This window comes from Neoarius graeffei, chromosome 23 (genome assembly GCF_027579695.1).
Source record: "Neoarius graeffei isolate fNeoGra1 chromosome 23, fNeoGra1.pri, whole genome shotgun sequence".
Taxonomy (NCBI): domain Eukaryota; kingdom Metazoa; phylum Chordata; class Actinopteri; order Siluriformes; family Ariidae; genus Neoarius; species Neoarius graeffei.
In genome coordinates, this window is record NC_083591.1 from 44587229 (window position 1) to 44598656 (window position 11428).

At 42.8% G+C, this 11428-nt stretch overlaps 1 protein-coding gene across 7 annotated transcripts in view; it reads right to left on the reverse strand.

The window, feature by feature from the left end:
• LOC132871751 (interleukin-31 receptor subunit alpha) overlaps positions 1-8912 on the reverse strand; it is a 58651-nt gene extending 49739 nt beyond the window's left edge. For 2 of the 7 annotated variants that reach the window (XM_060906227.1, XM_060906226.1), the window contains exons 1-3: positions 8568-8788; positions 8240-8362; positions 4531-4645 (exon numbers count right to left, since the gene is read on the reverse strand). In XM_060906227.1, the coding sequence (XP_060762210.1) occupies positions 4531-4645; positions 8240-8362; positions 8568-8751 (422 nt within the window). In that variant the 5' untranslated portion in view covers positions 8752-8788. The other 5 variants (XM_060906231.1, XM_060906229.1, XM_060906230.1 and 2 more) reach the window with 5 other exon arrangements.
• Between the last annotated feature and the right edge of the window lie 2516 nt (positions 8913-11428).

The following is an 11428-nucleotide window of genomic DNA, read 5'->3' on the forward strand; positions in this document are numbered from 1 at the left end:
TCAGCGGGAAAACACTGGGAGTGATGTCATCGGAGTGAAATAGCGGAAAATATTTCACTCAGATCCATGATGTATTTTGTATGAAAAAATGTGAGTTTAACACGAGAAGTTTTTTTACATGAGAAGATAAACTTCATATCTTCAAGCCAACGAGTGATGTTCTTTTTATTATATAGACACATTCACAAACAAAAAGTACCCAAATTTATCAAAACAATTCATCGAGTTCCTCGCAACTGACATATATAGATTTATGCCATAGTTTTGGTTCTCCATGTCCCAGATGTAGCTTGTATGACAAATACGAGTGGCGTATTTCCCAAAAAACACTCGTGTCTGTATATTATATATCATATTTTTTTCGTGGTCTGGTTTCCATCAAATCCTGTGCTCTGCTTGGTTGGTGAGCAGGTCTGTATCCTATGATACGGACCCCAGTTATGGACCTCTGGTGACTCGCTCGTTCACAACAACAACAAACATAGTAGCAATTTTTGTCAACATTTATTTTCACATTTCTCAAGAGAATAGCATTAATTTTACAGCATGGATAGTGATAACGACAGTGTTCACAGCGAAAGCACGTTTTATTACCCTGAGAAAGAAGAAATAAAAGAAAACACTTCAGGAGAAAGCTAAAAACCTGTAACTGTTGCTAATACCGAGCAAAAACATGGCTGAATCCTAAATGACTCAATTTTGTATAAATAGGGGACTACATAGGTGGCAAAATGTAGTTTTTTTTCCTGCCATGGAAGTGCACTTGTATACCGAGGAGGAAGCCATTTGCATTACAGCTGTGAATGAGGATTCAAAATGGCATCTCACCTCGGCTCGGTTTTCCCTTTCGGGCGCTCTCGTTTTCTGTTCGAATTTGGTAAAGGAAAAAAAATTATTTACCAGATTAAGGTCGGTCCATATGGTGAAATATCGTGACCTCGGCCTTGAATACTGACCTCAGCCCAGAGGGCCTCGCTCAGTACTTTCAAGACCTCGGTCACAGTATTTCACGATACGGACCTCCCAGCTGGTAAATATAATACAACCCCGATTCCAAAAAAGTTGGGACAAAGTACAAATTGTAAATAAAAACGGAATGCAATAATTTACAAATCTCAAAAACTGATACTGTATTCACAATAGAACATAGACAACATATCCAGGGTTCTCACCAGGATTTTTTTTTAGCGTAATGGGTTATGGCGAGGGAGCGTAGCGACCGAGCGGGGGGATGGTGCGGAGATTTTGAAAAATCATGCCCAAAATTGGCCATATTTGACGTTCCTGGAGGGGATAAATTGCATTTTTTATGTTGTATATCCTTGATGGAAAATTGTTACATCTTTGGATCTTGGCAATGTGTTACCTACTGTTGTATTTCACTGAACTACAAAGGGTGTTGTCAAAAGATATGTAAACTCAGACACAACCAAAGAGATAATGAATGTTTTATTGTATTAAGAAATTAAGAAATGCCTGAGCACATAAAAATAAAAAAAAAACAAATTGCATTTTCATTCAGGCATAACATACACCCAGCCCCCTTAATAAATAATTAATATATAATCTAAAACTATTAAATGACATTTAATCTCCTCCTAGCCATTCCCTCCATCCTCTGCCCGTTTATCTGCTACCTCCTTTCCTCTGCCTCCTATGTCCTTTCCTTCATCTCCTCCAACCTCTCTTGTGCCTGTCTCCTTATAGAAATATAACGATGGATGGCATGCAGGCAGATTACCAGTGTGTTAATGTTAGCCACAGTGGGATCCAGTAAATTAGCGCTAATCATCCGATACGTGCGCCCTGTCATATTGCTAAACCTGCTTACAAAGTAGACGTTTTCATTCATCAAAGGGCTTTGGGTTAAGTTTTCAAGCGTGATGGAAAACCTGTAGAAGTGGTGCACTTACATTTCTAACTGTGAAGAAAGAGCGAATGTCTCTTTTTTTGCGAGGGGGTCCGTCATCCATTGTCATTCACCGAAGTCCAGTTCAAGAGAAAGTTATCGCCAGGATCTCTCTCTCTCTCTCTCTCTCTCTCTCGGAACTGATTTCCAGGCATGGGTTTCCTAACAAACGTAGGCTGATTTTGACACCTTGAAAACTGCTCAAGTGCGCAGGAAAAAAAAAAAAAACTTTTGGCGATGGTGATGAACAACTGAAAACAACCGTTACGCTATATTAAAAATTTAGCGTAGCGGGGGGAAATTACCGTTGCGGTCTGAAATTTTAGCGTAGCGGGCCGCAACCATATAAAGCGCTGGCGAGAACCCTGATATCAAAATGTCGAAAGTGAGACATTTTGAAATTTCATGCCAAATATTGGCTCATTTGAAATTTCATGACAGCAACACATCTCAAAAAAATTGGGACGGGGCAATAAGAGGCTGGAAAAGTTAAAGGTACAAAAAAGGAACAGCTGGAGGACCACATTGCAACTCATTAGGTCAATTGGCAATAGGTCATTAACATGACTGGGTATAAAAAGAGCATCTTGGAGTGGCAGTGGCTCTCAGAAGTAAAGATGGGAAGAGGATCACCAATCCCCTAATTCTGCGCTGACAAATAGTGGAGCAATATCAGAAAGGAGTTCGAGAGTGCAAAATTGCAAAGAGTTTGAACATATCATCATCTACAGTGCATAATATCATCAAAAGATTCAGAGAATCTGGAAGAATCTCTGCGCGTAAGGGTCAAGGCCGGAAAACCAGACTGGGTGCCCATGATCTTCGGGCCCTTAGACGGCACTGCATCACATACAGGCATGCTTCTGTATTGGAAATCACAAAATGGGCTCAGGAATATTTCCAGAGAACATTATCTGCGAACACAATTCACCGTGCCATCCGCCGTTGCCAGCTAAAACTCTATAGTTCAAAGAAGAAGCCGTATCTAAACATGATCCAGAAGCGCAGACGTCTTCTCTGGGCCAAGGCTCATTTAAAATGGACTGTGGCAAAGTGGAAAACTGTTCTGTGGTCAGACGAATCAAAATTTGAAGTTCTTTATGGAAAATCAGGGACGCCGTGTCATTCGGACTAAAGAGGAGAAGGACGACCCAAGTTGTTATCGGCGCTCAGTTCAGAAGCCTGCATCTCTGATGGTATGGGGTTGCATTAGTGCATGTGGCATGGGCAGCTTACACATCTGGAAAGACACCATCAATGCTGAAAGGTATATCCAGGTTCTAGAGCAACATATGCTCCCATCCAGACGACGTCTCTTTCAGGGAAGACCTTGCATTTTCCAACATGACAATGCCAAACCACATACTGCATCAATTACAGCATCATGGCTGTGTAGAAGAAGGGTCCGGGTACTGAACTGGCCAGCCTGCAGTCCAGATCTTTCACCCATAGAAAACATTTGGCGCATCATAAAACGGAAGATACGACAAAAAAGACCTAAGACAGTTGAGCAACTAGAATCCTGCATTAGACAAGAATGGGTTAACATTCCTATCCCTAAACTTGAGCAACTTGTCTCCTCAGTCCCCAGACGTTTACAGACTGTTGTAAAGAGAAAAGGGGATGTCTCACAGTGGTAAACATGGCCTTGTCCCAACTTTTTTGAGATGTGTTATCATGAAATTTAAAATCACCTAATTTTTCTCTTTAAATGATACATTTTCTCAGTTTAAACATTTGATATGTCATCTATGTTCTATTCTGAATAAAATATGGAATTTTGAAACTTCCATATCATTGCATTCCGTTTTTATTTACAATTTGTACTTTGTCCCAACTTTTTTGGAATTGGGGTTGTATATGCAGTTACTCACTACTTGAGCAGTAATTTTTGATGAGTTACTTTGATGAGTACTTTTACTTCTACTTCAGTCATCTTCATCATCATCATTATTAATGACTCTACTCACCTCTGGCTATGGTATAAGAGGAATAAAACACTGCAGCACATACATGGAAAATAATCAACTTTTGGATGCTAACAGAAACTCCACTTTGTGTCAGGTTGCATGATACCACTCGGTCATTGCTTACTGTCCTAAAACATGCCTCCATGCGTTTTACTGCTTAATTCCCTCGTGCTCTGCGTGCAATTATTGGAATCAATTATTTGAAAATAAGATGCAATTCTGAATTAACTTCAAAATTTGATCCTGGCCTGTATTAAATATCAGTTAACGGAGTTCATTTTGAGGATGATTTGAGTGTAATGTTGGAGATCGGACTTCAAATAAGTTCAATTTCAATTTGAGATGAACCAAAGAGACAAGGCTTCCACATCATGTGCTTATCAAAGACAAAACAAGCGTTACAGACACTCCTTCGTGAGAGCCTGTTTCCCTTTGACAGAGAATGCTGCCAAACCAGATTTCTGCTTCTTCCACACCAAGCATGTCACAATTAAGCTGGACAAATTTTATGAGTCTTAAACCAAACCAATGCTCTCTAGATTGTGAAGCTTTGTAGTTTTGTATGAACATGTAGATTATAAATGTATATCATACACTTCGATAATTGTAAAATGAAATCATTTCATGGATAAGGGGAACATGGACTCTTACGTGTTAACCCGCATCACATAACTGATGTTCTCCGAATTGTGCGCAGTCCAATAACAGGTGATGTTCGCGTGCTCCAGGAGCTCACAGCCTGTAATTTTGGGCTCTGGAGCGGAGACTGGAAAAGGCAAAAAATAAAAGAAAATTCATACAGGGGGATTTTTAAGCAAACCAAATAACAACATACATATACTGTACATCCATGACCACAGAATTATATGATTCACTTGGACAATTCTGTGATTTTTTATTTGTACATATTAAGCCTTACAGATTTGACCCTCAATAAAGTCTGTAGATTTTTAGAGCTTGATACAGGGATTTTAAAAGTTTCCTTCTTCGAAAAGAAGTTTCTCAAGAGTTCTTTGAATCGTTACATATGTGGTTTATGAGGTTGTACTTCAAAACAGAAAGACTGTTGTAAGGTTTTGAATAACCTCTTTCTACTACAAATATCCTTCCATAAAATGGCAACAACTAAAAGCAGCACCAGAGATTTTCTTTTGCTGGTGCTATGGGGTCTCTTCACGGGCGCAGATAGAGGGTGGGACGGGTGGGATTCGTCCCACCCAGATTTAAATTCACCTCGTTCGGTCCCCCCCACTTATAGGGAGGAAAAAACGTCTATGCTGTCTTTCTTTGCATAAGGCAAACCTCACGGAAAAATCAAAAGACTAATTACCATTCGGTTTATTGAGGTGCACAGCAGTACATACATAGTTGCAACAACTCACATCAAACAAAACAAAGACTGATATTCGGTTGGTTGAGCTGCGCAGACTGCACAGGTTGCGAGCTCGAGCTTGGTTGCTATGGTTACCCACAACAAGTTTGACAGGCATATCGGGGACAGCTCCTCCTAGTTCAGGACCCCAACACGGCATGATGAAGGGTGCCAAACCGAAAAGGCAGAAAACGATTGCATCTTTATTTTTTTCAAAAAACAACGACTGTAAGTAAACTGTGCCTTACTTTATCATATCACCTTGCAATTTTTTGATAGTCTGTTCAAAGTAATGTCGTAGTGAAAGTAAAATCGTATGGAGTAGAGATGCCTTTCTGGTAGCCTCCTTCTTTCGGTGGTAGCCTGTAGATACAGTGCTCAGAAGGCAGTTTTAATGTTTAATCTGGCGTTCCCTGCCATAATTTCAGCGAGCATATTGTTTCATAAGGAAACTTTGCGAAGAGTTGTTGACTGACTGACGCTCACGCAACACACAGGCATAGTTAGAAAGTCAGGATGCACTGGTTTACACCTTACACACACACGCGTAGCCCAGCCTCTCGCTATGTTTAACACACACATTCAACCCACATGACATCCTGTTGTGTCAGTGGTAAATAGCACATGAGAGCACCAGACATCACAGGTGTGCTCTAATCCTACTCTTTATTTATTAGTAGGCCTAGGCTAACGGTTGCAGGGATGAAGGAGTGATGTTTTTTTTGTCTTAGCTGAGTAATGTCGCCGCCCTGAGGGCATCAGAGTATATTCCTCGCACAACACATGTTGGGGATGGGGGTGGTTTGCTGGCAGCTTTGTCCCCCCCAGTTCAAAAAACGTATCTGCGCCCCTGGGTCTCTTGACTTTTCAGTCAGGGTGCTCTGAAATTTAGGGTTGCCCGTTAATGTGCTCGTCACCGCAGTTTAATTACCTCCGCTAAGGAGATTACGCTTTCAGTTTGGTTGTCAGACTGTAAACAGGATTGCGCAAAAACTACCAGTCTGAGTTGCATTAATCTTGAAGAAAAAAAAATGTAGCACGAGCCAAGGAAGAACCAAATCAATTCTGGAATGGCTCCGACTCCCAGTGCGGCTTGAAGTTTCACTTTTGCTAACGTTGCAGCATTTGTCCATGATGGAGGTCTGCACTCTCCAAGTGCACCTCTAATTTCTAGTGTAACACCCCGACACGCGTACACACACATGTACATACATATGCAGTACCCACTCTGCGACAGTAACAATGCCGTTCTGTGTTACACAAGGCGAGATAGTCAGTGCATAGGATATAAGTGTAAGGTTCACAAGCCGGCCTACGTAAACATACAGTACTGTGCAAAAATCTCAGGCCCCCCTTTTTTTTTTTCATACAAACTTTATAAATTTCTATTTTATGACTTCTACATTATCAAGTCAGTACAAAAATATTTTACAATCCAAATGTTCGGTTTTCAGCACAAAATTAAATGTTACAGGAATTTTTTTTTTTTGTATCTGAGCAGCATATTACATAAGACAGCATTTTTCCGATTGAAAAAGAAAACATAATGAAGGCTACTGGGGTTTTGGTGCAAAATGAAGAACCGAGTGTGACAGTCAAAGTGTCCAGAAGAACTGTGGCTGGTTCTGTAAGATGCTCAGTAAAACCTACAGCTCATTTCCGCATAAAACTGCACACATTGTACCTGAGACTACTTTTTTTTTTTTAAAGCAAAGGGTCGTCTCACACCAAATATTGGCTTTGTTTCATTTCTTATGGCTTACTGCTGTTTACAGTATTTTTTAATACTGAAACATTTTTAGTCTACAGCATTTCTTTACATGGGCCTAAGACTTTTGGACAGTACTGTACCTCTGAATATGAACTTTCACACAATTAAGTCACAGCCAGAGCTTGCAAACAAGCAACAAGCACAGGTTTATGCACATTTCAGTCTCAGATTCTGAGATCACAAACTCGTGCTGCCAGTTACCTTGGGTTAAACCCCAACTAATGAATCAAAAGGATTCCATTCTATAGCCCTTATGTTATACTAGCAGGTTACCCGAGCATTGCTAGGGTTTTGCAAAATTCTGGGTTGGCCCTAGACTTCTCATCTCATCTCATTATCTCTAGCCGCTTTATCCTTCTACAGGGTCGCAGGCAAGCTGGAGCCTATCCCAGCTGACTACGGGCGAAAGGCGGGGTACACCCTGGACAAGTCGCCAGGTCATCACAAGGCTGACACAGACAACCATTCACACTCACGGTCAATTTAGAGTCACCAGTTAACCTAACCTGCATGTCTCTGGACTGTGGGGGAAACCGGAGCACCCGGAGGAAACCCACGCGGACATGGTGAGAACATGCAAACTCCACACAGAAAGGCCCTCGCCGGCCCTGGGGCTCGAACCCAGGACCTTCTTGCTGTGAGGCGACAGCGCTAACCACTACACCACCGTGCCGCCCGGCCCCAGACTTCCATGTCAAATTTGGTGAAGATCCATCGAGAAATGGTGACGTTAACCCAAGACAAACAAAAATCCAAACACCCACCACCCAACGGCCCACCGGGGACCATCTGAGGCCCAAATATGGAATTTCTGAGTTCTGCCAAATTGTGGCCATCTCCTGTGCCAAGTTTAGTGAAGATCTGTCGAGAACTTGTGTTGATAAATGTAACACGAAAGGCATTGAGGGAGGGGATGGGTGGATGTTGTGCGCCCCCAGGGACCTCTCTGGGGCCCGTACATGAATTGTGTTTATATCTACAAAATTCCAGGTCATCCCCGGACCTACTGGAGGCAGGTCCTCCACAGCTTTGCATGCTGATATATTCCATTCAGCGAGCATGATATTGAACTCGTCTTCGACTTGTTCAATATCATGCTCGCTGAATGGAATATACCTGATATACCATGAAAAAAAAAAAAAAAACAGCTGATATTGTTTAAATGTTGTATTGGTCTGGAACAGTATATTTACCTGGAGTACTGGGCAGTTTCTTACCTGTAAACAAAAGCATGGAGAACTTGCATATCCAGGAAAAAATGGTCTCACAGGTGTGATTCTTTCTCTCCATTCCACCTCTAGGTATGAGTTCTCTCTCTCTCTCTCTCTCTCCTTCCTGTGCTGCCAAAACAGAAAAAAACAAGCTGAAAGAAAGAAAGAAAAAGCTGTGTAGGGTTGCAGAACTTTCTGTAATAGTCTAGTTCAAAAGAAAAGGGTGGGTTTTCATTTAAACCCACACAGAGCAATTCGCCTTGCCAGGAGGTTTCTTGTCACATCCGCAGAACTTTGTTATGAGTAAGCATGCGTCGCATCTCACACAGCTTACTTAAAGAATAAAGAAAGAGAAGTGCGGTGTTTCCGGTCACAGACAGCGGGCTGGGGGGCGAGCAGGGGCTGCAGAAATCCTCATGATCCTCTGAGAACACATTGCCTTCTTCTGAACAGAACACTTTCACTGAATTAAGCTGTTTCACACACTCACTCCAACTCCCTACCTCACCTTGGGTCATATGTATATTAATTAAGCTACTTAGTTCTCATTTGCATAACAAAACATTACCTGAGGAAGACTGGCTTTCCGAAAAGACGCTCAGAATGTGTTAAGTTAAGAAGTAAATTAAGTTCAAAACATCACCATGTGCACTGCATTTTAAGTGCTTAATGCAGTATTTATAATATTTACAATTCAGAGAGAGAGAGAGAGAGGGAGGATATTTGCATACTGATCAGTGATTGGTCAGTCTCACTGACTTGCACGTGTTGACTAGTGTTGCCAGTTCCATATTTTTTAAGTAGTGGGAAATTTAGAGAAAGCGTTTTTCAGGTTGTTTTTTCCCCCGTTTTGGCAGCACAGAAATATATATAAGAGAGAGAGAGAGAGAGAGAGAGAAAGGGAGTTAAAATTGACATTTAATGAATGAAGCAGAGACAGTGCGGTTTTATTTTTTCTTCAGGTTGTTTTTTTCGTTCTTGGTGGTGTAGTGGTTAGCACTGTCGGTTCAGAGCAAGAAGGTTCTGGGTTCGAGCCCAGTGGCTGACAGGGGTATTTCTGTGTGGAGTTTGCATGTTCTTTCCAGGTGCTCTGGTTTCCCTTACAGTTCAAAGACTTGGGGTGGTTAGTTCTTCTGGTTGGTTTTTCCCCCCGTTTCGGTAGCTTGGTGGTGTAGTGGTTAGCACTGTTGCTTCAGAGCAAGAAGGTTCTGGGTTCGAGCCCAGTGGCTGACAGGGGCATTTCTGTGTGGAGTTTGCATGTTTGCTCCAGTTTCCCTTACAGTTCAAACACTTGGGGTGGTTAGCACTGTCGCTTCACAGCAAGAAGGTTCTGGGTTTGAGCCTAGTGGCTGACAGGGGCATTTCTGTGTGGAGTTTGCATGTTCTTTCCAGGTGCTCTGGTTTCCCTTACAGTTCAAAGACTTGGGGTGGTTAGTTCTTCTGGTTGGTTTTTTTCCCCCCGTTTCGGTAGCTTGGTGGTGTAGTGGTTAGCACTGTTGCTTCATGGCAAGAAGGTTCTGAATTCGAGCCCAGTGGCTGACAGGGGCATTTCTGTGTGGAGTTTGCATGTTTGCTCCAGTTTCCCTTACAGTTCAAACACTTGGGGTGGTTAGCACTGTCACTTCACAGCAAAAAGGTTCTGGGTTCGAGCCTAGTGGCTGACAGGGGAATTTCTGTGTGGAGTTTGCATGTTCTTTCCAGGTGCTCTGGTTTCCCTTACAGTTCAAAGACTTGGAGTGGTGTAGTGGTTAGTTCTTCTGGGTTTCCCCCCCCCCCCCCCCCCCCCATTCTGGTAGCTTGGTGTAGTGGTTAGCACTGTTGCTTCACAGCAAGAAGGTTCTGGGTTTGAGCCCAGTGGTTGACAGGGGTATTTCTGTGTGGAGTTTGCATGTTCTTTCCAGGTGCTCTGGTTTCCCTCACAGTTCAAAGACTTGGAGTGGTGTAGTGGTTAGTTCTTCTGGGTTCCCCCCCCCCATTCTGGTAGCTTGGTGTAGTGGTTAGCACTGTTGCTTCACAGCAAGAAGGTTCTGGGTTTGAGCCCAGTGGTTGACAGGGGTATTTCTGTGTGGAGTTTGCATGTTCTTTCCAGGTGCTCTGGTTTCCCTCACAGTTCAAAGACTTGGAGTGATTAGTTCTTCTGGTTATTTTTTTTCCCATTCTGGTAGCTTGGTGGTGTAGTGGTTAGCACTGTTGCTTCACAGCAAGAAGGTTCTGGGTTTGAGCCCAGTGGCTGACAGGGGTATTTCTGTGTGGAGTTTGCATGTTCTTTCCAGGTGCTCTGGTTTCCCTCACAGTTCAAAGACTTGGGGTGGTGTAGTGGTTAGTTCTTCAGGTTGTTTTTTTTCCATTCTGGCAGCTTGGTGGTATAGTGGTTAGCACTGTTGCTTCACAGCAAGAAAGTTCTGGGTTCGAGCCCAGTTGCCGACAGGGGCATTTCTGTGTGGAGTTTGCATGTTCTTTCCAGGTGCTCTGGTTTCCCTCACTGTTCAAAGACTTGGGGTGGTGTAGTGGTTAGTTCTTCAGGGTGTTTTTTTTTTTTCATTCTGGCAGCTCGGTGGTGTAGTGGTTAGCACTGTTGCTTCACAGCAAGAAGGTTCTGGGTTTGAGCCCAGTTGCCGACAGGGGCATTTCTGTGTGGAGTTTGCATGTTCTTTCCAGGTGCTCTGGTTTCCCTCACAGTTCAGACTTGGGGTGGCATAATGGTTAGATCTTCAGGTTGTTGTTTTTCCATTCTGGCAGCTTGGTGGTGTAGTGGTTAGCACTGTTGCTTCACAGCAAGAAGGTTCTGGGTTTGAGCCCAGTTGCCGACAGGGGCATTTCTGTGTGGAGTTTGCATGTTCTTTCCAGGTGCTCTGGTTTCCCTCACAGTTCAAAGACTTGGAGTGATTAGTTCTTCTGGTTATTTTTTTTCCCATTCTGGTAGCTTGGTGGTGTAGTGGTTAGCACTGTTGCTTCACAGCAAGAAGGTTCTGGGTTTGAGCCCAGTGGCTGACAGGGGTATTTCTGTGTGGAGTTTGCATGTTCTTTCCAGGTGCTCTGGTTTCCTTCACAATTCAAAGACTTGGGGTGGTGTAGTGGTTAGTTCTTCTGGTTGTTTTTTTTCCATTCTGGCAGCTCAGTGGTGTAGTGGTTAGCACTGTCGCTTCACAGCAAGAAGGTTCAAGTACTTATACAAGTACACTTGTATAAGTACTT